The sequence below is a fragment of the Chelonia mydas genome, chromosome 26, assembly GCF_015237465.2.
Source record: "Chelonia mydas isolate rCheMyd1 chromosome 26, rCheMyd1.pri.v2, whole genome shotgun sequence".
In the NCBI taxonomy this organism is placed as follows: domain Eukaryota; kingdom Metazoa; phylum Chordata; order Testudines; family Cheloniidae; genus Chelonia; species Chelonia mydas.
The window spans coordinates 15,414,414-15,441,964 of NC_057859.1; the positions used below are offsets into that span (position 1 = coordinate 15,414,414).

A 27,551-nucleotide genomic window follows, 5' to 3' on the forward strand; every position below is an offset into this window, starting at 1 on the left:
GGCTAATAGCAGGCAGTAGCTGCATTAATGCAGGGTCCGTGGGGGTGGGGCAGACCTGGCCCTGGGCTCCCACTGCCAGCTGCTCCCCCAGGGCTGGCGACACTGAGAGGATGCCAGGCCACTTCCCGCTCACCCTGGTGCTGCTCAGCGCCACCCTGGGCCTGGTGAGTGCGTCCTGGGCATGGCCAGCCACTCCCCACCCCATCAGCTGGTTTGGCGGGGTCTGGGGAGTGCGGGGAGGGCAGGGCACCCTTATACAGAACAGCTGCTGAAGGGTTGCCGGTGCCACCCAGGGGACTGGGCTGGGCTGGCGTCTCTGGCATCATCTCTTCCAAAAACAGGGTGATTGTGCCAGTCTGGGGCAGCTTCAAGGATGGGCAGGGAATGGGCAGGCTCCGATCCACCCCCAGGGCAGGGACTGGCTGGCTCAGGGGGGCAGGGGAGAGAACATGGGGCCTTTCCCCTCTTGGGGGCCCTGGCCCCAATCCAGCCAAGGCTTTCAGTGTCCAAAGGTCTAACGGAGTTGCAGGGTCCCTACGCAGGGGTCTGAGCCCATCACTCGCGGGCAGGCGGTGATCACAGCTCCGCTAGCCGAAGATGCCTGCCTCTGCCCCCAGAGGGGGTCTCTCCAACGGCAACGGCGGGGGTGCTGTGTGGAGGGGCAGCTCAGCTGGCTGCCCTTGCTCTGTGGTTGAGGGGTGCCCAGTTTCTGGGCTGGTGGGACTGGCATTTGCTAGGATGTTTGTGGGCAGACCCATGTGTGTGGGGGGTGCATTCATAGAATCCTAGGACTGGAAGGGACCTCGAGAGTCCAGTCCCCTGCCTCATGGCAGGACTAAGTATTAACGAGACCATCCCGGACAGGTGTTTGTCTAACTGCTCTTAAAAATCCCCAGTGATGGAGATTCCACAATCTCCCTGGGCAATTTATTTCAGGGCTTCACCACCCTGACAGGATGTTTTTCCTAATGTCCAACCTAAACCATCCTTACTGCAGTTTAAGCCCATTGCTTCTTGTCCTGTCCTCAGAGGTTAAGAAGAACAATTTTTCTCCCTCCTCCTTGTAACAACCTTTTATGTACTTGAAAACTGTTCTCATGTCCCCTCTCAGTCCTCTCTTCTCCAGACTAAACAAACCCAAGTTTTTCAGCCTTCCCTCACAGCTCATGTTTTCCAGACCTTTCATCATTTTTGTTGCTCTTCTCTGGACTCTCTCCCATTTGCCCACATTCTTCCTGAAATGTGGCGCCCAGAACTGGACACCATGCTCCAGTTGAGGCCTAATCAGCGCAGAGTAAAGCGGAAGAATTACTTCTCGTGTCTTGCTTACAACACTCCTGCTAATCCAGCCCAGAATGATGTTCGCTTTTTTTGCAGCAGTGTTACACTGTTGACTCATATGTAGCTTGTGATCCACTATGACCCCCAGATTCCCCTTCCGCAGCGCTCCTTCCTAGGCAGTCACTTCCCATTTTGTATGTGTGCAACTGATTGTTCCTTCCTAAGTGGAGTACTTTGCATTTGTCCTTATTGAATTTCATCCTAGTTACTTCAGACCATTTCTCCAGTTTGTCCAGATCATTTTGAATTTTAATCCTGTCCTCCAAAGCACTTGCAACCCCTCCCAATTTGGTATCGTCTGCAAACTTTGTAAGTGTACTTTCTATGCCATTATCTAAATCATTGATGAAGACATTGAACAGAACCGGACCCAGAACTGATCCCTGCGGGACCCCACTCGTTATGCCCTTCCAGCATGACTGTGAACCACTGATAACTACCCTCTGGGAACGGTTTTCGTACCAGTTTTGCACCGACCTTACAGTAGCTCCATCTAGGTTGCATTTCCCTAGTTTGTTTATGAAGGTCATGCAAGACAGTATCAAAAGGTTTACTAAAGTCTAGATATACCACGTCTACCGCTTCCCCACATCCACAAGGCTTGTTACCCTGTCAAAGAAAGCTATCTGGTTGGTTTGACACGATTTGTTCTTGACAAATCCATGCTGACTGTTACTTATCACCTTATTATCTTCTAGATGTTTGCAAATTGATTGCTTAATTATTTGCTCCATTATCTTTCCGGGTACAGAAGTTAAGCTGACCGGTCTGTAATTCCCCGGGTTTTCCTTATTTCCCTTTTTATAGATGGGCACTAGATTTGCCCTAGAGTATTCTAGGATGTATTTGACTTGAAGACATCTAACTTGTCTAAATAATTTTTAACTTGGTCTTTCCCTGTTTTAGCCTCTGATCCTACCTCATTCTCACTGGGAGTCGCTATGTTAGATGTCCAATCGCCACCAACCTTCTTGGTGAAAACCAAAACAAGGAAGTCATTAAGCACCTAGCCAGGGCCAGCCCCTAGCTCCCCTGAAATCCTGCCAGGGGTCCAGGGCTGGGCAGGGCAGGGCCGCTGCTGGTTTGATTGGTTGGCTCGGGTACCCGACAGGTTTCCAAACTCAAATCTGGGAAATTCCCAATTTTAAAGTTGAGAAAAATGGTGGGTCAAAAAACGATCTTGAGGGGGTGGAAAAGAATTCGGGGCAGTCTGGGAATAGGCAGCGCTGGGAGCAGCTGGCCGGGCAGCGTGAAAAGGGCATGCAGCTCTCAGCAGGGTGAGAGGGCAGGGCAGGTGCAGGGCCTGGTGCTGGTCTCACTTTGGGGGGAGGAGGACGGTCTCATTAGGTCGGGGGTTGTGTGGTTGTGGGTCAGTCGCACTCTAGCAGGAGTCATGTGGTGCTGTCAAGGCACTGGGTCAGAGTCACACTAGGAGTGTCACCAAGTTGGGGGTCAGGGTGTGGGGGGGTCAGTCTCCCACTGGGAGGGTTTTTGGTTTGGGGGTCGGGGTGCAAGGGATCAGTCTCACACTGGGGGTGTCCCTGGGTTGGTGGTTGGGTTGTGGCAGTCAGTCTTGCACTGGGGTGTCCCTGGGTTGGAGGGTCGGGATATGGGGGTCAGTCTCCCACTAGGGTGTCCCTGGGTTGGAGATCAGGGTGCAGGTCGTCGGCTCACACTGGGGTGTCCCCAGGTTGAGGGTCATGGTGCAGGTGGTCGGCTCACACTGGGGTTTCCCCAGGTTGGGGGTTGGGTCATGGGGGTCAGTCTTGCCCTGGGTGTCCCTGGGTCATGGGGCTGGGGGATCAGGGCGGGTCCCATCCCCGGTGACTCCCAGCCCCCCAGCTGCGCTGCTGGTAACTTGTCTCCCTTCTCTCCTGCAGGGACAGGCTGCAGAGGCGCTGACGGAAATCCACCAGGCCGGGTACTGCTCCTTCTACGGCGAGTGCGGGCGGAACCCCGAGGTCAACGTGAGCCTGCTGTGGGCGCCGGTGCCCTGCCTGTCCAACACGCGGGCCCGGCTGCTCAAAGGTGCCACCCTCAGCAAGCTGAAGGAGGTGTGCCCCCGGCTGTACACAGGCGAGACTGCCACCTATGCCTGCTGCTCCTATAACCAGCTGGTGGCCCTGCAGCTCAGCCTGGCCATCTCCCAGGCCGTCCTGACCCGCTGCCCTGCCTGCTCCGAGAACTTCGCCAACATCTACTGCCAAAACATCTGCAGCCCCGACCAGAGCCTCTTCACCAACGTCACCCGCTTCTTCAACCGCACCACTGCCCTGGGCGTGCGCCAGGTGGGCGTGCTGGAGTACCAGTGCTTCTACAACCAGACCTTCGCCGACGAGTGCTATGACTCCTGCAAGGGCGTCCGGATCCCCGCCACCGGTGGCTATGCCATCGCTGCCATGTGCGGCAAGTACGGTGCCACCCTGTGCACCAGCCAGCGCTGGCTGGACTTCCAGGGGGACAGCAGCAACGGGCTGGCCCCACTGGAGATCGACTTCCAGCTGGTGCCCGCCAATGGCGTCGTCGGGGAGGGCATCGTGCCGCTCAACAGCAAGACATGGCGCTGTGGCACGGCCATCAGTGACGAGGGAGAGGCGTGCTCCTGCCTGGACTGTGCCGAGTCCTGCCCGCAGATCCCCACTCCCACGCTCCAGCCCCCACCCTTCAAGGTGGGCAGCCTAGACGGGATCTTGTTTGTGTGCTGTCTGCTCTTCTGCCTGCTCACCGTGCTCTTCGGGGCCTTCCTGACGTGGCGCTGCATCTCCAGGCCCAAACAGGCCGGCAGTGAGGGGCGGCAGCATCCGAGGGACCAGCCGAAGCGCTCGGAGAGGCTCAGCCAGGCCACCCACCGCATCCTGGGGGAGATGTTCAGGAGATGGGGCACCATGGTGGCTTCCCACCCGGTCTCGGTCATCTTGGTCTCAGCCGTGGTGGTGGTGGGGCTCTCCTGTGGGATGGTCTTTATCCAGCTCACTACGGACCCTGTGGAGCTCTGGTCCTCGCCTGACAGCCAAGCCCGGCAGGAGAAGGACTTCTACGACCAGAACTTCGGGCCCTTCTTCAGGACCAACCAGGTGATCCTCACGGCCAAGGGCCTCCCCAGCTACACCTACGACTCCCTCCTCCTGGGCAAGAAGAACTTCAGCGGGATCCTCTCCATGGCTGTCCTGCTGGACCTGCTGGAGCTGCAGACACGGCTGCAGGAGATCGAGGTCTGGTCGGAGAAGGACGGCAGGAATGTGACACTCAAGGACATCTGCTACGCCCCCCTGAACCCCAACAACGCCAGCGCCACTGACTGCTTCGTCAACAGCCTGGTGCAGTACTTCCAGAACAACCGCACCCGCCTGGAGATGACAGCCAGCCAGACTCAGGGGGGCCGGACGGGCATGGTGGACTGGAGAGACCACTTCCTCTACTGTGTCAAGTAAGTGCCAGGCCCCGGTGTGGGAGAACAGGTGGTGTGCACGCTTCCCATACAGCTCTGCCAATGCCCCATTCCTGATCCGCAGCCCTCCGCTCGTCCAGCCCTGGGCCCCCCCACAGCTCTCCCCTTTGGCTCGGGGGGTAAGAGTCAACACAGAAGGTTGTGGTTCCATACCCGCTAACGGTCTGTAGAGACTTGGATTTGACTGATGCCCCTTTATTCCCTGTGTCCCCCCCACATCTGTGGCCTATTCCTTCCAGAGCAGGACCAATCGCTTTCCACTCTGCTTCTCTCTTGCGTTTCCAAGCCGTTCTCGGTCTGCGCCGCTGCCTCTCGGCCTCAGGATTCCGGCCCAGCGCCTGCCTCATTCCCGGGCTCAGCTCTCCCCTCCACGCATTTCCTACCATCTCCATTTTCATGCCAGCATTTCCTGGCCCATCACTTTCCCTTTCATCCTCCCTGCAAGTTCTGGGCTTGGGAGCTTTGCTGGCTGTCTGCTAGTGTGGATTTGTCCTAGGCAGCTGGGCCCAGCACGTGGCGTTTGGTTTGGGTTGTGAATCATGTCTGGCTTCGCTATTCTGGCTTTAATGTCTCCATCTGGCTGCCTCTTGTGCTTACAGCGCTGCCAAGTTCTGCGAAGTGTCGGACGTCACAGTCAATCCAGTGACAGTTCGGTGTCAGGCTCTTCAGTGCCTCTCTCCTTTCCCAGTCCGTCCCCGGGAGGAAGCTCCCAGACATCTTAGTGTCATGGATCCCCGGGACTGGGGCTATGGCACAGTCTCTGGGAGGCTCCCTTCAGCGAGCCAGACCCTCGGCAGTCTCGCTATTCCTCCAGGACAAGCCCTGCAGCTTCACCGCCTCCTTAGGCCATCAGCCCCTGGCTTCCCACCGTGAGCTCCTCTCAGCAAGTCCCACCAAGGCAGCCCCTGAGGGAGACTGGGACGATCTCGGGGAGCAGCACATGCCCCTCCACTAGCCTCTGCAGGGACACCCAGTCGGCGCAGGCGCCCAGCTGGACACAGCACAGGGAGGCCTCGGGTAGCCCAGAGAAAAGAAAGATCCAGCCCCGTCCATCCTGGTTAGCCCAGAGCCCTCAGCCCCATCGCTCTGACCTGCCTTTGTCCCAAGTCAGGTGCCCCAGCTGTTTCCCACAGCCCACGTTTAGCTCCCCGAGCTGCAGCTCAGCCCCTGCGCGAAGCGGGCAGTGCTGCTCTCTGGGGCGTTGGTTGCTAGGTCTCCATGCCTGGGCAATCAGATTTGCCGTGCTCTTCTCCAGAGCTCCGCCGGGTACACCCCGGGGGACTCCTTCAGCGTGCCAGCCCCCCAGGGGTCCCCCTTTTCCTTCAGGGTGGGCCATGGCATCCCAGCCCTCCTGCTTCGCACCCGGAGCTCTGCCCAGTGAGCGAGGCCGAGCCAGACGCTGGGCAGAGCCTCGCGGGGCCCAGCGCAGCCTGTCCCAGCAGAGCAGGGTTGATTGGTCAGCTGGGTGCAGGCCGGGCTGAGCTCAGCACAGAGACGTGAAGGCTGAGACATGGCCCTGCTGGCCAAGCCGGTGCCCCCCAGCCACGCGGCCACGGGCGCCTGCCAGGCTCTGCCTCGCCGGCCTGTTGCCTGTCCCAGAAGCCGGCTCTGTATCCCCAGTCCAGCCCCCTCGGGCATTGTTCTCCAGCTGCCTCTGCTCAGCGTCCCTGGTGAGAGCTGGGGGAACCCATCCCTTGCCCCCTCCTACGTGCAGCTCTCTGCCTGGATTTCCCATAGATCTGGGTCAGCCTCGGCCACTCCCACCTCCCCAGCTCCTGCCCGGCCCCAAGGGCAGTCTTAACTCTTTCGCCCCCATGGGGTTGCCATGAAAAGTACAGGGGAAACTGAGTCACAGGTAGTCCTCACAAAAATACTGCCAAAAATTCCCACTTCCTCACAGGGTGGCTCTGGGCTCTGGGGGGCTCCCTGCTGGGATGTGTGCTGGGAGGCTCTGGATCTACACTGGGGGTCTCCCTGGAGTGCTGTGGGGGACTGGCAGTGGCTCAGCCCTGGGGTGGGGAGCTCCCTATGAGGCAGTAGCTCTGCCATGCTGGGTGCCCCCTGCAGAAAGGCTGGAGATGGGGATGGTTGGAGGGTGCCGGCCTTCCTCTCCTGCTGCCCCTGCCATGCCCACCGCCAGCTCCTCCCCTGTCACTGGCTTTCTCCATCTCTTCTCTCCACCCTCCCGCTTCGCAGTTCCCCTCCCCACCCTGCGGTCTGCCTCTAGCCCCCCTTCTCTCTGCCGCCACCCCAGGCCCATCCCTAGGGGAAGCTCCTGGGGCAGGCTGCAATTTGCAGAGCAGTGAGCATAGGCACAGTGCTGCAGAGCCAATGGGACCGTGGCATCCGGAGTCCCGGGGTGCTGGGGCCCTGCAGTGCCCCTGGTAGGCAGCCTGCTCTCACTCACTCCCTCTGCCTCCCCAGCTCGCCGCTTTCCTTCAAGGACATCACGAACCTGCAGCTGAGCTGCATCGCTGACTACGGCGTGCCTGTCTTCCCCTTCCTAGCTGTGGGTGGCTACACAGGTAAGGGGCACCAGTGCTAGGCAGGCACCCAGCTCCTTGGCTTCATGGGCAGCGACCGCCCACCTCCTCCACAGGGCTCACGGCTCCGTGGGGGAGGGGGGCACAAGGGAAGCATGTGGTGGGTTGGCCTGGCAGGTGTTGGCACAGCGCCCCAGCAGCCTGGCACCACGGCCAGGGGAAGAGTGACGGAGCGGCTGAAAGGTGGATAACCAGGCGTCTCTGGGGATGTTCAAAGGGAGCGTCTCCCCAGCGTGAGGGGCAGCTGGTGCACAGCTGCATTTGTTGGGCATGTACCAAGTGAGTGGTGCCAGCTGGCATGAATGGCAAAGCACAGCGGGGCTCGTCAGCGCAGGAGAGGCGATGGGCAGGGTGGGCACAGCCAGGCAGGACCTGGCAAGAGAAGACCAGCGGTGGGTGTCCGAGGCACCGGAGAAGGTGTGAGGCGAAGAGATGAGCAGCAGCATCCGAGTGGGGCAGGACTGCACACAGCGAGGGCATGGAGCAGCGGCAGTGCCAGCTGCTGAGGGGCCAAGGTCCAGCTCTGGGTGAGGACAGCCCGAACTGGAGAGACAGGCTGCAGAAGGAATGGGCAGGAGAGGGCTGAGCCTCACAGGCATCCCACTCTGGGGGCTGGATCAAGGGGGAGCTGGTGGTGGGGCTGGTGTGGGAAGCAGCAGGGAGCCATGGAGCCACTTGCCTGCATCTGGCCTGGTGGGACCGAGCACAGATTGTGCCAGTCCAGCCAGGGTGACTCTGGATCGTCGGCCCTGGGGGGGTCCCGGCATCTGGATGAGAAGCCCCCAGCCCCTGGCACATGTCTTAGCTGGTTCAGTGCCTCAGCCCAGTGCTGGGGGCACTGTGCTCCTGGAGGTGCCGTCTGGAAGAGGAGACCGGAACCAAGGCTCTGGCTGCTTGGGGCCATTGGAGATTCCAGGACTCTGCTAAGGACCCTGGCGTCCTAGCCAGTGCTCCAGGGACTTCAGCCTGCCCGCCTGACCTCCCTCCACCCTGTGGCAGTATCAGCTGGGTACAGAACTGTCACTTCCTGTCTTAAACGGTCAGCAGGCGTTGCAGTGTGGGGTTAGCCAGCTACCACACCGCTGCCTGTCAGTGATGTTGGAAGGCTCCTTGCCCCTCCCCCACTGATCCCAGGGGGCTGGTGTTTGGGACGTGGCCCTAAATCCTGAGCTGGAAGGTGCCCGGGTGGGGCAGGGTGGCAAAGTCTGGATATTTATGATCTCCCTTATCAGCCCAGCTCCTTTCCTGTGAGCCGGGTGCTGCTGTGGGCGGGGGCAGGAGGCTGAGTGCCAAGGGCTGGCGGGAGGAGGGGGATGTCCATGCCTGCCGGCTCTCAGTGCCCTCCCCCGCCAGGTGAAGATTATTCGGAGGCCCAGGCACTGATCCTCACCTTCTCGCTGAACAACAACCTGCGGAGCCAGGCAGGGTATGCCTGGGCTCTGCTGTGGGAGCAGCGCTTCCTGCAGGTGGTGCAGGAGTTCCAGCGGGCCCACACCCGCAACTACACCGTCGCCTACATGGCCGAGGTACTGGGGGTAGCGCCAGGCCCTGGCGTCACAGACACCCGGCTGGGGGCCAGGGCCTGGGGTGCCAACCCTGGACAATGGGGGCTCAAAGACCCCCCCCATCAGGAACTCTCTTATGGCTCAGGGCTGTTCAGGTCTGTTGGGGTCTCTGGAGCTGGGACAGGGTGCAGCGTGCCCCCCCCCAGCCTGGAGTATCCCCCAGCCCAGAGTGACCCCCACATCCTGTTGCCCCCTCTCCTTGCTCCATTAAAGGCCAAGGATGAGCCTCTGCTGCTGGCACAGTGGACAAGCTCTGGTTTGGGGGGCATATGCGCGGGTGATGGTGCTGGGCACAGGGCATTTCCTGATGCCAGATTGGGGCTGGGGGGAGAGGGGGGACAGCAGGAAGGGATGGGGGAGGAACGGCCACAGCCAGGGCAGGGGCAAACAGAGGGCACTTCAGGGTGCATGGGGGAAGCCCAGCCCTCTAGCTCCATAGGAGGCCCCAGGGCACAGCTCTTGGCTCCAGCGGGCACAGTTCCAGCCAGTGGCCATGGGAAGCAGGCGCTGCCCCTTCCCCCTGTGGCACTGCCTGTCTCTAACCCCCTGCCCCCCAGCGCTCCCTGGAGGATGAGATTAACCGCACCACAGCCGAGGACATCCCCATCTTCGCCATCAGCTACCTGGTGATCTTCCTCTACATCGCTCTGGCCCTGGGCGAGTACTCCAGCTGCAAGCGCATCCTGGTACGGGGGCAGCGGGGCTGGTGGGAGGCTTTGGGGCCAGCTTTGGGCCCATCGTGCCAGCTGGGAAGCAGGGGTCTGGGATGGGGCCCTGGCATGAGCCTGCGGTGAGGGCAGTGCCTGTCTGCTGGCCTGTGTCTCACTCCAGTCTCTAGTAGCCAAGCACCCCTGCGCCCACCCATCGCTGGCACGCCCTGGGGCTGAGCGGGCCCTGGAGAGGGGGCTGGCCGTTCCCTGCAGAGTAGGGGGCTGGGGCTGCCTGTGGGGGACTCTCGGTCTCTAGAGCTGGTTGGGTCCCTTTGCGCAGCTTGGAACGGACTCAACCAGCCGCCACAGAACGACCAGGGTCCACTGCATGCACCCCGCACCTCTGCACAGCCCCGGCTCCCCGGCCCCACAGCCCAGCGCTCCCTGGCTTTGCCACGCACAGCTCCAGCCCCATAGCCTGCCCTGAGCGCCAGGGGAGAGCGCCCCCCACTAACCCTGCAACCACCCCCTGGCACTGCCACTCAGAGCCACAGCCCTATAGCCTGCCCTGAGCGCCATGGGAGAGTGCCCCCTGCTGACCCCATAGCCAAGTGTCCCCTGGCACTGCCACACACAGCTACAGCCCCATAGCCTGCCCTGAGCACCAGGGCAGAACACCCCCTGCCGAGCCCCCCAGCCCGCTCCTTGCAACCCCATCCCCGCGTCACTCCCGAGAGGCCCTGCCCCCCACGGGTGCCAGTCGCCCTGACCTGCTGCGCTGCCCTCTGCAGGTGGACTCCAAGGTGACGCTGGGCCTGGGTGGGGTCCTGGTGGTGCTGGGGGCCGTGTTCTCCTCCATGGGCTTCTACGCCTACGTGGGGCTGCCCTCCTCCCTCGTCATCCTCGAGGTGGTGCCCTTCCTCGTGCTGGCTGTGGGCGCTGACAACATCTTCATCTTTGTGCTGGAGTACCAGGTGAGCTGGGGCACCCAGCCCCCCCCCCAGAACACCCAGCCCAGCCCCCCAGAATGCCCAGTCCTCCAGGGAATCCCTTCCATCCCCCACACCCCAGGGCAGTGCCCCCTCTTGGCACATCCTACTGGGCAGCATCCCATCGCTCCTGGGGCCCGCTGGGGATATCCCATCGGTCGTGGGCTGGGGTGTCCCACTGGGGCCCGGCTGAGGGGGCTGGGGTCAGGGACTGACCCTCATGAGCCTGGAGGTCAGAGGGGCCCTTCCCACAGCAGCGGGGGGGATGGGGATCGACCCTGTCTGGCTGTGGGAGCAGGTGATGAAAAGAAGAAATCCAGGCTGGGGCAGGTCCTGTTTGGGGGGCGGGGTCCACTGGCAGGACAGGTGGGAGGGGCAATAGGCAGGGGGTACGTCCCTACCAGGGCGGGGCAATTGGGGGGCATCACCCAGCCCCTTCCCTCACCCTGGCGGGTGCTTTGCAGAGGTCGGTGCGGGAGCCGGGCGAGCGGCGTGAGCAGCACGTCGGGCGGGTGCTGGGCACTGTGGCCCCCAGCATGCTGCTGTGCAGCTTCTCCGAGGCCACCTGCTTCTTCCTGGGTGAGTGCCCGTGGCGCAGGGTGGGGGGCCTGAGCTGGGGGAGGGCTGGGCCCAGGTGTGGGGCACCTGGGGGTGCCCAGCGCCATGGCTGCTTGTGCCCTTCCTGGTATGCCGCCGGGCCATGGCTGGGGCATCGGGACCCGTGCTGGGAAATGCTAGTCTGGCCAGGGTAGCTCCGGGTGCACACAGCGCCCCTCCCCCACACTCACGAACTGCTCCCCCCAGGCACAAAGACCCCCCCCGCTCATGAGCTCTCGTGCCCACAGGCTCCCTGACACGGATGCCCGCAGTTCGCACCTTCGCCCTCAATGCTGCCCTGGCTGTGCTCTTTGACTTCCTGCTCCAGATGTCCATGTTCGTGGCGCTGGTCTCCCTTGATGCCCGCAGGCAGGAGGTGAGGTGCCCCCTCCGCGGGGCATGGGGCTGGGGGGCAGGAGGGGAGGGGTGCCCACTGTGGGGCATGGGGCTGGGGGGCATAAGGGGAGGGCCATCTGCCATGGGGCACGGGGCTGGGGAGCAGGAGGGGAGGGGCACCCGCTGTGGGGCACAGGGCTGGAGGGCACAAGGGGAGGGCCATCTGCCGTGGGGCACGGGGCTGGGGGGGCAGGAGGGGAGGGGTGCCCGCCGGGGGGCTCGGGGCTGGAGGGCAGGAGGGGAGGGGCGCCCACCGTGGGACAGGGGGCTGGGGGACAGGAGGGGAGGGGCGCCCGCCGGGGGGCTCGGGGCTGGAGGGCAGGAGGGGAGGGGCGCCCACCGTGGGACAGGGGGCTGGGGGGCAGGAGGGGAGGGGTGCCCGCCGGGGGGCTCGGGGCTGGAGGGCAGGAGAGGAGGGGCGCCCACGGTGGGACAGGGGGCTGGGGGGCAGGAGGGGAGGGGCGCCCGCTGGGGGGCATGGGGAGGGAAGGGGCGGGGCCGTTCCCCGGCTGCACCGAGCAGGCAGATTTACGGGCAGGGCCGGGTGCCCCTTGGGCCGGGCCAGGTCTAGGGCTGCAGGGCTCCTGCGTCCAGGCCGCTGGCCGGACGGACGTGCCCTGGCTTCCCCGTCCTGGCAGGGCTGTGCCCTGCGCCCTCGTGCCGCTGACACCCCCTTTGCACCCAGGCCGCCTGCCTCGACCTCTGCTGCTGCCACCGCCTGAGCAAGCCGGGGTGCCCAGCGCGGAGTGAGGGGCTGCTGCGCCCCTTCGTGCGGCGCGTCTACACCCCCGCGCTGCTGAACGGCACCGTCAGGGCCCTGGTGGTGAGCGAGGGCCACGCGCAGGGGGCGGGGGGGGCCTGGATGCCAGGACGTGGTTGGGCCCTTGTGCTGGGGCTGGGGTGCCGTGTGGCAGGGAGAGGGCAGGGACTGGAGGCGGGGAAGGGGAGGGTGCTGGGGGGAGGGGCAGTGGGGGGAGGGGCAGTAGAGCTGTCCTCACCAGGGTGCCCCCTCCCCACCAGATGCTGCTTTTCCTGTTCATGTTCTGCGCCGGGATCTACCTGGCGCTGCAGGTGCCTGTGGGGCTGGACCAGGAGCTGGCGCTGCCCAAGGTGAGAACCCCCCCTCACCCCCCCACGTGCCCATTGTAGGTCCTGTGGGCCATGCGGCTCTCACAGGGCGCCTGGAGCCTGGGCTACAGGACCTGTCCAGGCGCTGCCTGGCCCTGATGCCCCTTGGCCAGTCGCACCCCACCCACCCATGTTGGCAGCTTCCCGGGAGCCCCAACAGGGCAGCTTTGTGTCACGGGGTCCCTGGGCCATGCTCTGGGACTGCTCCTTACAAAGCCAGGCAGGACTCTGGGGAGCCTCCTCTCGGGGAGCAGCCTGTCTCCAGGACACACAGCTCACCCGGCTCCACCTTCCTGAGTCTGACCCCAGAGCATTCAGCATCCTCTGCCCCGCCATGCGCTTCCCCCAGCGAGTCCTCTCAGGCGGGGTCCTGGGGAAGCCAGAGGGTCCTGCCCCCCAACTCCGCAGTCAGACGTGACTCTCAGCCAGCCAGTAAAACAGAAGGTTTATTAGACAACAGGAACAGGGTCTAACACAGAGCTTGTAGGTGCAGAGAACAGGACCCCTCAGCCGGGTCCATTTTGGGGGCAGTGAGCCAGACAACCACGGCTGCACTTTGCTCCTCATCCCCAGCCAGCCCCAAACTGAAACTCCCTCCAGCCCCTCCTCCTAGAATATCAGGGTTGGAAGGGACCCCAGAAGGTCATCTAGTCCAACCCCCTGCTCGAAGCAGGACCAATTCCCAGTTAAATCATCCCAGCCAGGGCTTTGTCAAGCCTGACCTTAAAAACCTCTAAGGAAGGAGATTCTACCACCTCCCTAGGTAACGCATTCCAGTGTTTCACCACCCTCTTAGTGAAAAAGTTTTTCCTAATATCCAACCTAAACCTCCCCCATTGCAACTTGAGACCATTACTCCTCGTTCTGTCATCTGCTACCATTGAGAACAGTCTAGAGCCATCCTCTTTGGAACCCCCTTTCAGGTAGTTGAAAGCAGCTATCAAATCCCCCCTCATTCTTCTCTTCTGCAGACTAAACAATCCCAGCTCCCTCAGCCTCTCCTCATAAGTCATGTGCTCTAGACCCCTAATCATTTTTGTTGCCCTTCGCTGGACTCTCTCCAATTTATCCACATCCTTCTTGTAGCGTGGGGCCCAAAACTGGACACAGTACTCCAGATGAGGCCTCACCAGTGTCGAATAGAGGGGAACGATCACGTCCCTCGATCTGCTCGCTATGCCCCTACTTATACATCCCAAAATGCCATTGGCCTTCTTGGCAACAAGGGCACACTGCTGACTCATATCCAGCTTCTCGTCCACTGTCACCCCTAGGTCCTTTTCCGCAGAACTGCTGCCTAGCCATTCGGTCCCTAGTCTGTAGCGGTGCATGGTATTCTTCCATCCTAAGTGCAGGACCCTGCACTTATCCTTATTGAACCTCATCAGATTTCTTTTGGCCCAATCCTCCAATTTGTCTAGGTCCCTCTGTATCCTATCCCTCCCCTCCAGCGTATCTACCACTCCTCCCAGTTTAGTATCATCCGCAAATTTGCTGAGAGTGCAATCCACACCATCCTCCAGATCATTTATGAAGATATTGAACAAAACCGGCCCCAGGACCGACCCCTGGGGCACTCCACTTGACACCGGCTGCCAACTAGACATGGAGCCATTGATCACTACCCGTTGAGCCCGACAATCTAGCCAGCTTTCTACCCACCTTATAGTGCATTCATCCAGCCCATACTTCCTTAACTTGCTGACAAGAATACTGTGGGAGACCGTGTCAAAAGCTTTGCTAAAGTCAAGAAACAATACATCCACTGCTTTCCCTTCATCCACAGAACCAGTAATCTCATCATAAAAGGCGATTAGATTAGTCAGGCATGACCTTCCCTTGGTGAATCCATGCTGACTGTTCCTGATCACTTTCCTCTCCTCTAAGTGCTTCAGGATTGATTCTTTGAGGACCTGCTCCATGATTTTTCCAGGGACTGAGGTGAGGCTGACTGGCCTGTAGTTCCCAGGATCCTCCTTCTTCCCTTTTTTAAAGATTGGCACTACATTAGCCTTTTTCCAGTCATCCGGGACTTCCCCCGTTCGCCACGAGTTTTCAAAGATAATGGCCAAGGGCTCTGCAATCACAGCCGCCAATTCCTTCGGCACTCTCGGATGCAACTCGTCCGGCCCCATGGACTTGTGCACGTCCAGCTTTTCTAAATAGTCCCTAACCACCTCTATCTCCACAGAGGGCTGGCCATCTCTTCCCCATTTTGTGATGCCCAGCGCAGCAGTCTGGGAGCTGACCTTGGGCTTTGTCCCTTTCCCAGGCCAGGAGGTCACCTGGTCTCTTTGTTCTCCAACCCCTTCAGTTGGTACCTTTGCAGGGGAGGGCCCAGGCCATCAGTTGCCAGGAGACAGGGTGTTGGCCATTCTCTGTGCAGACAGCATCACACCTGCCCTCTAGGGCTCTGCAACAATCGCACACCTTTATCCCACCACCTAGATACTTAAGAAATGCCTAGGGGAAACTGAGGCACCCAGACAGTATTCAGAGAAAACATTAAGAACGTTCCCACTTTGTCACACTCTGTCCTGCTCTGCCCAGGCCCTTCTGCCACCCTCATCACCAGGGTATCTGGGCACCTTCCAGCCGTGTGTGGCTCGCTTTCCCTTGGGGCATTGCCCTGTGCTGGGCTTCAAGGAGGCTGGCTGGAGACAGGCGCCTGGTGGGTTGGGCGGGGACTAGGGAGGTGTGGGGTGCCCCATAGCTCTGAAGTTGCTCCATCTCCCGCTCAAAGACACCAGCTTGCCCTGGGGCAGGAGATTCCTGGGGCTGCGAGCTCTGGGCCTGGCACCTCTGTGGGGGCCAGTCTGGGGGGTGCCTGGGAGGGCAGGCCATGCCCTGGCACCACCCTCTGTTCTGTGGAGCCAGTGGAGGGGGCGACATGCTAGCCACGGCTCGTGCCCAGGTCGGTGCCAGTGCGAGGCGGGGAGATGGCGGTGGGCAGTGCCATGGCTGGGTGGGGTGCAGTCTTCGAGCCAACCTAGCTGGCCCCTCCAGGTGGCAGGGGCAGGGAGCTGGCATGATGATTCCTGCGGTGTCTCCTCAGGACTCCTACTTGGTGCAATACTTCCAGTACCTGAACCAATACTTCATGGTGGGCCTCCCCACCTACTTCGTCACCACCAGCGGGTACAACTTCTCCACCGGGCCTGGCCTGAACGGCGTCTGCTCCAGTGCCGGCTGCGACAACAACTCCCTGACCCAGAAGATCCAGTACGCCACAGGCTTCCCCAACGTGTGAGTGCCCCTGGGACCGGGAAAAGGGCGCCCAGCCGTGGGTCCGCACACAGCTCTGCGGGGCCCTTGCTCCCACCCACAGCTCCTGCCCCCGGCTCTGCGGGGCCCTCGCTCCCACCCACAGCCCCTGCCCCCGGCTCTGCGGGGCCCTCACTCCGACCCACAGCCCCTGCCCCCGGCTCTGCTGGGCCCTCGCTCCGACCCACAGCCCCTGCCCCCCGGCTCTGCGGGGCCCTCGCTCCGACCCACAGCCCCATTCCACCCTGCCCCGGCACCCCTCTCCCCACCTCTGACAGGGCCCCTCGCTCCGCCCTACAGCCTCATTCCACCCCATCGCCCCATCTCTGCCAGGGCCCCTTGCTCTGCCCCAACACCCATGCCCCCAGTTCTGCCGCTACCCCTCACTCTGCCAGTACCCTCACCCCCAAGTCTTCTGGGCGCCCCACTGTGTTGATTTGTTCTGTTTGAACAAAGGCGGGCGCCTCTGATGGTTGCTTGGGACCTAAGTCATTATCTGAGCCGGGTCCCCCAGCCCACACCAGCGGCTGCCTCCTGTCCAGCTCTGTCCCTAGCCTGGCCTGGGTAGGCCCGTGGAGCCCTACAGCTGGGCCTGCAACCGCAGGCAGGGCCCCCACTAACCGGCCGCCCCTGCTCCTCGTGCAGATCCTACCTGGCCATCCCGGCTTCGTCCTGGGTGGATGACTTTATTGACTGGCTCCACCCTCTGTCGAGATGCTGCCGCATCAGCTCCAGCGACGGCCAGTTCTGCCCATCCACCAACAGTAGGTCTCGCCCGCGGGGCTGGGGGGGTTAACCTGACTGTGCTGCCCAGGGCTGGGCACGGAAAGGGATACCAGGACCCTGCTCCCCCGGCGGGTCTGGCACTGTGACCCCCCAGACAAGGGGGCAGGCGGTCACTGCAGAGAGAGGGGTCAGAGATGTGGGGGGGGGGCGCCCTGTGGGGCAGGGCAAGGCACGGCTCCTGCAGTCTGGGGAGAGGGAAGGCTGGAGAAGGGGGCTCACCCCGCAGCAAGACAGGACCGTCCCGGCACAGCCACACCTTGGACAGACGGGCCCTGTGCACCCCGATGGCATCTGGCTGCCACTGCTGAATGCCACGGCGAGGCGATTCCAGTGCTAGGGGCCGGGCAGAACCCCAGGGGTTTGGGGCAGGGCGGAAAAGCTGGATTTCCCCTCAGATCGCTGTGAGATCCCGGTGGGGGCAGGCTGGGGCAGCAAGTTAGTGGGGTCTGGCCAGTCCTGCAGGCACGCTGGAAAGCAGGTTTCAGCCAAAAGCGATTTTGCCAGCGCTTGCCAGACTCAGTGTGTGTTCAGTGTGTGTTGGGGGGCAGGAGTGGGGGGAAGGGGGTGGCTGGGAGGGGCGGGGGGGGGGGAGTTTGGCCAGAGTGGGGTGGCAAAGGGCACGGCTGGGTGCAAAGCTCATCCGGCACAAGCAGTGAAGGGCACAGCACACTGGTTTTCGATTCCGTGCGGCCTGTGGAACTCCCGGCCACTGGATCTCTGAGAGCTGAGCAGAGCCCTGCATTGACCTGGGCCGTGACTGCAGTTGGAGCTCCCTGGAGGGATAAAGCAGCAGCAGGGATCTGAGCCCTCCCATCCCTAGCCATGAGCTGGCCCCGGCCTGACAGGGTCTGGGAGAAACAGCTCCAAGGGGCCGGTGATTCCAGAACAGCCATGGGATGGGGGCTCTGGCACGTCCCTGGGACTGGCCCCGTGGGAGAGGAGACGGGTCTGGGCAGAGCCAGGTCTGATCCACCCGGGGGATTCCTCTGGGTGAGGAGAGCCCCCATGCCCACCCGCCCGTCATTCTCGCCCTGCGGCCCCCTCACCATCCTGGCCTCTCACCCCGCAGCCGCCACAAGCTGCCCTCTCAGCTGCATGAGGAACCTGAGCGAGGTCATTCGCCCCTCGGTGGAGCAATTCAACCACTTCCTGCCCTGGTTCCTGCATGACATGCCCAACCTCAACTGTCCCAAGGGGTAGGTGCTGGTGGGGGCAGGGCCGGGCGCTGGGACGGCGGCGGGGGCTGGAAACATGCCCTGCGGGCAGCGGGGCTGGGATTGAGGTGCAGCACATGCCCCACACAGCACCCCCTGCTGGCCAGGAGTGAGACAAGCACCCACACGTGCAGCACCCCCGACCGGCAAAGGGTCAGATAGACAGACACACAGTGCCCCCTGCTGGTGAGGGGTCAGGCAGACGGCGCCTCCTGCTGGCCAGGGGTGTCTCACACACACACAGAGTAACTGACTGTCACAGGCGCCTGCAGCTCTCGCCAGGCCCGTGGCTGTGCTGGGCGGGGCACAGCCTTCTGACAGGACCCATGGGCACTAGCCATTAGCGCTGGGCCAACCTACTGGGAAATATTTCCAACTGACCCCTCACTCTGCCTCCCCACCAGTTTGCCATTCTAGGGGCGTTCTGGGACCGGCTAGTAGCACCCCCAGCCCGTACCCCCAGCCCCACCTCTGTCCCCCAGCCTGGCTAGCAGTGTAGGACACACCCTGGCTGATGGGGCTGGACTCGGAGCCCCAGGCCGGCACCCTGGGGCCCAGCCCTGCCCCACACAGGGACCCCACATCTGCCCCGCTGGGGACCTCTCCAAGCACCCCCTTCCCCATAGTGGGCAGCTCGGGCTGTAGGCAGACTCAGGTGCGGGGAGGGCTTCCCATGGAGCGGAGGGGGGGTCACCCTGCCCCTCCCCGCTCTCACCTACCCCTCTCCTATCCCCACCCAGGGGGCTGGGTGCCTACGACACCGCTGTGAAGCTGGGCCCGGACGGCGAGATCCAGGGTAAGTACCAGCCGCGCTGGGGACACCCACGCATGGGGCAGGGGGAGACCCCCTCTGCAGTGAGATGGGTGGGGAGGGCCTGCCCCCTGGGGGCAACAGGACCACACTGCCCTCCCGCGCCACACAGCGCTGGGGGTCCAGCCCCACTGCCTGTCGCATGCCAGGGAAAGAGTGGGCACAAGGGGGCCCTGTGGGACCATACTGGGGGCAGGATCCGGCAGTGTGGGGAGGGGAGGAGGGTACAAGAAAAGCATAGGGGGGTTCCCAGGATATGGGGGAGGAGGGCACTGGGAGGGCATAGTGGAGGAGGGCGTCCCAGGATATAGGGGTGAGGGCATAGTGGGGGAGGGGGGTCCCAGGATCTGGGAGGAGCGGGACAGTGGGAGGGGTGGGGGTCCCAGGGGAGCTCTCCAAGCCAGGGGGCAGTAGTCTTACCCCCCCATCTCCCCCAGCCTCGCGGTTCATGGCCTACCACACGCCCCTCACTAACTCCCAGGAGTTCACGGCCGCGCTGAGGGCGGCGCGGGAACTGGCGACCAACATCACCCACTCCATGCGGCGGGTGCCGGGCACCGACCCCAGCTTCCGGGTCTTCCCCTACACGTGAGGGGGCAGATGGCACAGAGGGGTCGGGGGGGGCGCTCTGGGGGGTGTTTCCCATAAGGATGTTGCTGCCTTGTCCCATGAGGAGAAGGGGAAGGGGATGCCCATTGGGTCCCCTGTGGGGTGCAGCCTGGTTGGGCCCATGTCTAGAAGGATTGGGGCTGGGGCCAGTCCAGTGAGAGCAGGGGCAGAGGGGCAGCACAATGGGGCCATGTCCCTGAGGCAGGGAGGGTATTGTCCCAGGGGGCTGTCCAGGGGCCCATGTCCCAGGCACAGGGGGATGGGTCCCGGGGGGCCGTGGAAGGGACCCGTGTCCCAAGAGGGAGGCAGGGAAGGGTCCTGGGGGGGCTGTCCAGGGGCCCACATCCCAGGGGGAGGCAGAGGATGGTCCTAGGGGCCATCCAGGGGCCCATGTCCTGGGCAAGGTGGGGGTCCTGAGGGCAGTCTGGAGGGCCATGTCCCAGGCACAGCGGGATGGGTCCTGGGGGCCATCCCAGGAGGAGGTGGGTGGGGAACGGACCGTCCAGGGGCCTGTGTCCCGGGGGAAAGCAGGGGGGTCCCAGGGTGCCGTCCAAGGGGCCCTGTTCCAAGGGGGAGGCAGGGGAGGATCCAGGGGGGGACTGTCCAGAGGCCTGTGTCCCAGGTCGGAGGCAGGGGAGGGTCTCGGGGGGGCGCATTGCTGTCTCACGCCATGCCCGGCCCCCAGGGTCACCTACGTGTTCTACGAGCAGTACCTCACCATCGTCAGCGAGGGCCTCTTCAACCTGGCGCTCTGCCTGGTGCCCACCTTCGCCATCTGCTGTGTGCTGCTGGGCATGGACCTGCGTTCGGGCCTCATCAACCTGCTCACCATCGTCATGATCCTGGTGGACACCGTGGGTGCCATGACGCTCTGGGGCATCAGCTACAATGCCGTCTCCCTCATCAACCTGGTGACGGTGCGTGCTGACCCCGGGCACCCAGCCCCTGGCACCCGGCACCCAGCCTTGGGCACCCAGCCACCCAGCCTCCAGCCCTGGGCACCCGGCACCCAGCCTTGGACACCCAGCCACCCAGCCTCAAGCCCCGGCATCTAGCCTTGGGCACCCAGCATCCAGCATTGGGCACCCAGCACCCAGCCACCCAGCCTCCAGCCCCAGCATCTAGCCCCCGGCACCCAGCCCTGCACACACAGCCCTGGGCACACATTACCCAGCCTCCAGCCACCCGGCCTCCCGCCCCAGGCACCTGGCACCCAGACTCCAGTCCTGGGCACCCAGCCCTGGGAACCCAGCCTCTAGCCCCGGGCACCCAGCATCCAGCGTTGGGCACCCAGCACCCAGCCACCCAGCCTCCAGCCCTGCACACCCAGCCCTGGGCACACATTACCCAGCCTCCAGCCACCCGGCCTCCAGCCCCAGGCACCTGGCACCCAGCCTCCAGTCTCTGACACCCAGCCTCCAGGCCCTGGCACCCAGCCCTGATTCCCAGCCCCAGCTGTCTGGCACCCAGACCTGGACACTCAGCTTCCAGCCTCCATCCCCAGGAATCCAACCCCCAGTCCTGGCTGCCCGGCACCCAGCACCCAACCTCCAGTCCCAGGTGCCTGCTTCCCAGCATCCCCCCACCCTGCCCATGCTGCCATTCACAGGTGGCCACAGGACCCAGCCCTGGTAGGGGAGGGCATGGCTGTGATGTCCCGAAGCCCACTGCATGCTGGGACAGGACTTGGCGGGTGTGTGGGTCCTTGATTCAGTGCTGTATGGAGAGCCTGTTACCCAGCAGGCCCAGTGCCCCCTCGCTGCCCTCTGCCACTGTGCCCCATGGGGCAGGGTCTCTGATCCTGGGCATGGGGTATGGGTGCTGAGCGGGCTGCAGGTGCTGGGGGGCCATGGAGTTTGGGTGCTGTGGGCAGAGGGTGTGGGTGCTGGGGGGCGTTGTGAGCCTGCTGCAGCCCTGCCTGCCCCAGCCCCAGCACTGCTAACTCCCTGTGCCCCTTGCAGGCCGTGGGCATCTCGGTGGAGTTCGTGTCCCACCTGACCCGGGCCTTCGCTGTCAGCACCCAGCCCACCCGGCTGGAGAGGGCCAAGGAGGCCACCATCAACATGGGCAGCGCGGTGAGTGGGGGGCCGGAGGGCGAGGTGGGGGGTCGGGGCCGGCCAGCCCCGGGGAAGGAGGGCCTGTGAGGGGGTGGCCGGGGCCATCTCTGACCAACCCCCTTCCCTGCAGGTCTTTGCTGGCGTGGCCATGACCAACCTGCCGGGAATCGTGGTGCTGGCGTTCGCCAAGGCCCAGCTCATCCAGATCTTCTTCTTCCGCCTGAACCTGCTCATCACGCTGCTGGGCCTGCTGCATGGCCTGGTCTTCCTACCCGTGCTGCTCAGCTACTTCGGTGCCTACCGCCACGCTGCCCGCCTGCCCCCAGCGCCCTCCCCCCGGCCGCCACGCTGCCCGCCTGCCCCCAGCGCCCTCCCCCCGGCCGCCACGCTGCCCGCCTGCCCCCAGTGCCCTCCCCCCGGCCACCTGCGCTGCCCGCCTGCCCCCAGCGCCCTCCCCCCGGCCGCCACGCTGCCCGCCTGCCCCCAGTGCCCTCCCCCCGGCCGCCACGCTGCCCGCCTGCCCCCAGCGCCCTCCCCCCGGCCGCCACGCTGCCCGCCTGCCCCCAGCGCCCTCCCCCCGGCCGCCACGCTGCCCGCCTGCCCCCAGCGCCCTCCCCCCGGCCGCCACGCTGCCCGCCTGCCCCCAGCGCCCTTCCCCCGGCCGCCACGCTGCCCGCCTGCCCCCAGTGCCCTTCCCCCGGCCGCCACGCTGCCCGCCTGCCCCCAGCGCCCTTCCCCCAGCCACCTGCGCTGCCCGCCTGCCCCCAGCGCCCTCCCCCCGGCCGCCACGCAGCCCGCCTACCCCCAGCGCCCTCCCCCCGACCGCCACACTGCCCGGCTGCCCCCAGAGCCCTTCCCCCGGCCGCCACGCTGCCCGGCTGCCCCCAGCGCCCTCCCCCCGGCCGCCACACTGCCCGGCTGCCCCCAGAGCCCTTCCCCCGGCCGCCACGCTGCCCGGCTGCCCCCAGCGCCCTCCCCCCCGGCCGCCACGCTGCCCGCCTGCCCCCAGCGCCCTTCCCCCGGCCACCACGCTGCCCGCCTGCCCCCCAGCGCCCTTCCCCCCGGCCACCACGCTGCCCGCCTGCCCCCAGCGCCCTCCCCCCGGCCACCTGCGCTGCCCGCCTGCCCCCAGCGCCCTCCCCCCGGCCGCCACGCTGCCCGCCTGCCCCCAGCGCCCTCCCCCCGGCCGCCACGCTGCCCGCCTGCCCCCAGCGCCCTTCCCCCGGCCACCACGCTGCCCGCCTGCCCCCAGCGCCCTTCCCCCGGCCACCACGCTGCCCGCCTGCCCCCAGTGCCCTCCCCCCGGCCACCTGCGCTGCCCGCCTGCCCCCAGCACCCTCCCCCCGGCCGCCACGCTGCCCGCCTGCCCCCAGCGCCCTTCCCCCGGCCGCCACGCTGCCCGCCTGCCCCCAGTGCCCTCCCCCCGGCCGCCACGCTGCCCGCCTGCCCCCAGCGCCCTTCCCCCAGCCACCTGCGCTGCCCGCCTGCCCCCAGCGCCCTCCCCCCGGCCGCCACGCAGCCCGCCTACCCCCAGCGCCCTCCCCCCGACCGCCACACTGCCCGGCTGCCCCCAGAGCCCTTCCCCCGGCCGCCACGCTGCCCGGCTGCCCCCAGCGCCCTCCCCCCGACCGCCACACTGCCCGGCTGCCCCCAGAGCCCTTCCCCCGGCCGCCACGCTGCCCGCCTGCCCCCAGAGCCCTTCCCCCGGCCGCCACGCTGCCCGCCTGCCCCCAGCGCCCTCCCCCCGGCCGCCACGCTGCCCGCCTGCCCCCAGTACTCACCCCAGCCACCTGCGCTGCCCGCCTGCCCCCAGCGCCCTTCCCCCAGCCACCTGCGCTGCCCGGCTGCCCCCAGCGCCCTCCCCCCGGCCACCACGCTGCCCGCCTGCCCCCAGCGCCCTCCCCCCGGCCGCCACGCTGCCCGCCTGCCCCCAGTACTCACCCAGCCACCTGCGCTGCCCGCCTGCCCCCAGTACTCACCCCAGCCGCCACGCTGGCTGCCTGCCACCAGTACTCACCCCAGCCACCTGCGCTGCCCGCCTGCCCCCAGCGCCCTTCCCCCGGCCGCCACGCTGCCCGCCTGGCCCCAGTACTCACCCCAGCCACCTGCGCTGCCCGCCTGCCCCCAGCGCCCTTCCCCCGGCCGCCACGCTGCCCGCCTGCCCCCAGTACTCACCCCAGCCACCTGCGCTGCCCGCCTGCCCCCAGCGCCCTTCCCCCGGCCGCCACGCTGCCCGGCTGCCCCCAGTACTCACCCCAGCCACCTGCGCTGCCCGCCTGCCCCCAGTGCCCTTCCCCCGGCCGCCACGCTGCCCGGCTGCCCCCAGCGCCCTTCCCCCAGCCGCCGCGCTGCCCAGCTGCCCCCAGCGCCCTCCCCCCGGCCGCCACGCTGCCCGGCTGCCCCCAGCACCCTGCCCCCGGCCACCCGCGCTGCCTGCCTGCCCCCAGCACCCTCCCTCCGGCAACCACGCTGCCCGCCTGCCCCCAGTGTTCGTCCCGGCCACCTGCACTGCCCGTCTGCCCCCAGCACCCTCCCCCCGGCCGCCGTGCTGCCCGCCTGCCCCCAGTACTTCCCCCGGCCGCCGCACTGCCCGGCTGCCCCCAGCGCCCTCCCCCCGGCCGCCGCACTGCCCGGCTGCCCCCAGCGCCCTCCCCCCGGCCGCCGCACTGCCCGGCTGCCCCCAACACCCCCCCCAGCCACCCGCGCTGCCCACCTGCCCCGCAGCGCCCTCCCCCCAGCCGCTGCGCTGCCCGGCTGCCCCCAGCGCCTGCCCACGCTGCCCGCCTGTTCCCGGTGCTTGTCCCGGCCGCCGCGCTGCCCGCCTGCCCCCAGTACTCACCCCGGCCTCCTGCGCTGGCCACCTGCCCCCAGCGCCCTCCCTCCGGCAACTGCGCTGCCCGCCTGCCCCCAGTGTTCATCCCGGCCGCCAGCACTGCCCGCCTGCCCCCAGCGCCCTCCCCCCAGCCACCGCGCTGCCCATCTGCCCCCACTGCTCATACAGTATCGCACCCGTCCTGCCTTCCCCAGTGCCCCATCCACCCCGTGCTGCCCACCAGCACCCAACCCAGCCGCCCTGCACTATCTGCTTCCCCCACAGCATCCCACTCACCCCGCGCTTCCCACTTGCCCCACAGTGCCTGCCCCACTACCTGCGATGTCCACCTGTTCAACACCCAGGGCTCCTGCTCCAGAGGTCGGAGCTGGGGGGAAGGAGGCAGGGCACAGGGGCACCATGGTTGGCACAGGGGGAGCTGCCTGTAGTAGCCCTAGCCATGGCGTCTGCCATCCCACCCAGCTCTAACCTGCCCCTCCTGTACCCTAGGGCCCAGTGCCAGCCCCGCCACAGCCCTGGCCAAGGCCCCACAGCCGGAGCCGGAGAAGAGGAATCCTGATGGCAGCCTGACCGTGAGGAACCCCAGCTTCCAGGACAAGGAAGAGCAGCACAAGGGCCAGGGGCCAGAGGACCCCCCTATGGCCTCCCACCGCCTCTGAGGGGCAGAACCAGGGGGCACCGAGCTGCTGCTACAGCCAGGGGGGTCACTCCTCTCTGACTCAATGTGGGTCAGGGGGTTCTGCTGCTGGATAGCCCCCAACCCTTTGAATCTTCACATCTCCCCACCTCCACCACCACCGCCTTGGAGGGGCCAGGCCAGCGGCTCAGGGTTGGGGGGATGGGAACCCCACATAGCGTGGGGCGCTCTCCCCACGCACTCAGTGCCTGCCCCAGGGCAGAGCCAGGGGGTGTTTTCAGGGAGTGTGGTGGGGGCTCCCCACCTTCAGCACTGACCTCAAAGCCCTAGCTCAGCGCTAGGGGGCGCTCACGCCTCACACTCAGTGCTGCCCCAGCGAGACACCCCGTCACTCGGGCCCCTGTGGGGGCTCATGCACTTTCCTTGCCCAGTGAGTTGTCAGCCCCTAGGACGGGCCGAGCTGGGGGGCCTGCATGTCTCTGATCCCCGGAAGTCTGGTGGCTCTGATTTGCTGTGTTTAATTCCAGGCAGATTCTGGCCCTGGGGCCGGATGGAACCCGCCTCTCAGTGTTTACAAGACAATTTCCTACCTGAATTATATTTAAACCTTGCTCTCACCCTTCTGCCTTTGTCTGCGTTTAACCTTGCAAACGGGAATCCTGGGGCAGGGTTCCTCCGTCTCCACCCCACACTGGGGCGTTGGGGCAGCTGCTGCACGGCGGCTGTGCTCCCCCACAGAGGCAGCTGCATTTCAGTGTAAAGGATTCCTGCCTTTGCTAAGCACTTGGGGATGAAATTGTTTCATTGACTCTTGAGCCAGAAGGGCCCCTGTTCAGCACAGGCCAGTAATTTTCACCCAGTCTAAGCCCAGACCAGGAGAGATGGAGGGGCACCCATGCCTGAGGCCCCTGAGAGGGCAGGAACTTAACCAGGTGCAACATGCCCAGATGATGCCAGCAGGCGATCTGCTCCCCCCAACTGCAGGGGAAGGCGATACTCCCCCCCATCACCCCTCCAGGTCCCTGCCAGTCTGACCTGGGGGAAAGGCACACTCGCTGGGCATCTAGGACAGATTCTCTGTGCCACCTCCAAACACGTGCACCGCACCCCCTCTCCCACAGTGTCCTGGCTCCACCGTGGGCAAGCTCTGATGGGTCTGACCAGTTGGGCACTGGGAGAAAGATTCCTTCCTGACCCCTACAGGTGATCAACTGCAGCCCTGAAGCATGCGGTTGGATTACTGTTGTTATCTTGGTGCAAGGCATTCTGCATGTGTTGAGGGCCACGACAGAGGGCAACGGCCAGGGAGACTCAGCTTCGCAGACTCCAGGGCCAGAAGGGACCCCCGCAGCCCGACCCATGGGCTGTAAAGGTCCTCTGAGGATTCGGCTTACAGCCTAGCCCTTAAAAAGTGATCGGCTCAAGATGTTGAGACTCCAAGCCATGGCGATTCCAGCACCTCCTCACTGCGCTGTCCTGATGTTTAACCGTCACTGCTGGGAGTTTGTCCCGCTTCCAGTCACGAGTTGGGAATGCCCCAGCCGCTCTCAGACCTTCGTCCACGTGGCAGGACCTTGGCACGATGCCCCATCACCTCTCGGCCTCCTCATCCATAGGCCGATTCAGTCACACTCCATGGTGATTGTTGGGACACACTCCAGTATCTCCCCACCCTTCCTGGGGTGCGGACCCCAGCACTGGACCCGGGATTCCTGTAATGGTCTCGCTAGGGCTGTGTCCTGCGGGAAGCTCGTGGCCTTCGACAGGCCGTTCTCCTTTGGGTCTCCTCAGGATCTCCGGGGCCCAGTTAGCCGCAGCCTTGCATCGAGCACTCATTAGCCACAACCCGCATGTCCTTGTCTGAGCCCCTGCTCACCAGGGCGCCGTCTCCCAGCCCGCAGGGAAAACCCGGGGTCTGGGTTCCCTGTGGCCTCGGGCTGCATTCAGACGCTGCTGGTCCGAGGGCGCGGCAGGTCTCTCTGTTGCAGGAACCCGGCCCGCCGGGACAACACCCACCCCAGCCTCCCACTCGCCTGCCAACTGTGCCCGCAAAGATCTGAGCCTCCACTAGGGCGGGGGTGGCGGGGGGGTAATTAAACAGCTTTGGCCCAAGGACCGAGCCCCGGAGGACCCTGCTAGAAGCATCCCCCCCAGCTGATAGCTCCCCATAACAATGCCCCAGTGCGATCCGTGAGCCAGGTTTTCTCCATCCCCCGCAGGTCCTGTGTGGTCCATGCAATGTGGGTCCTTACAGATCGGCCCCCCGGCAGTGCCAGCCTGTTACCAGTGAGGGCCTGGAGCAGTGACTTTATTTCCCTCTGGCCGTGCTGCAGCCAGGCAGCCCCGAGTGGACCCAGGAGCCGTGGCTCCCCGCGCCCCCTGCTCTAACCATGAGACCCCACTCGCCTCCCTGAGCTGGGGATAGAACCCAGGAGTCCTGACTCCTAACCCTCCCCCACCACACACATAGGCAGAGCTGGCTCACTTGTAAATCAGAGAGGGCAGGATTCCACCCCCCCTTCAGTATTGGCTCTGCGGTGCCCTATGCCCTGCCCCCGTTGCTCCCCTGCCCGGCCTGCTCCCACCATTAAGCTGGACCCTCCAGCCCCAGGTTTCTAAGGTGTGCCTCTGTGCTCCAGGGCAGGCCAGCTGGGTGGGTGCAGGGCCCTGGGCCATTCACATG

At 64.9% G+C, this 27,551-nt stretch overlaps 1 protein-coding gene across 1 annotated transcript; it reads left to right on the top strand.

The window, feature by feature from the left end:
* Window positions 1-110: 110 nt before the first annotated feature.
* On the top strand, window positions 111-24,890 carry NPC1L1 (NPC1 like intracellular cholesterol transporter 1). The gene is made up of 19 exons (XM_037886130.1): window positions 111-164; window positions 3,222-4,768; window positions 7,214-7,314; window positions 8,686-8,858; window positions 9,455-9,583; window positions 10,339-10,521; window positions 11,001-11,115; window positions 11,382-11,509; window positions 12,215-12,352; window positions 12,550-12,639; window positions 15,713-15,903; window positions 16,567-16,685; window positions 17,777-17,903; window positions 18,662-18,717; window positions 19,170-19,320; window positions 20,027-20,258; window positions 21,303-21,416; window positions 21,529-21,691; window positions 24,721-24,890. Exons 1-19 carry the CDS (start codon window positions 111-113, stop codon window positions 24,888-24,890), a joined length of 3,981 nt encoding a protein of 1,326 aa, XP_037742058.1.
* The last annotated feature ends 2,661 nt before the right edge of the window (window positions 24,891-27,551 follow it).

Coding starts and splice junctions, on each gene's coding strand:
- NPC1L1 (XM_037886130.1), top strand. CDS start 111: ATGCCAGGCCACTTCCCGCTCACCCTGGTGCTGCTCAGCGCCACCCTG. Junction 7,315..8,685: donor AGCTGTGGGTGGCTACACAG/GTAAGGGGCACC, acceptor CTCCCCCGCCAG/GTGAAGATTATTCGGAGGCC. Junction 18,718..19,169: donor CCCGGACGGCGAGATCCAGG/GTAAGTACCAGC, acceptor CATCTCCCCCAG/CCTCGCGGTTCATGGCCTAC.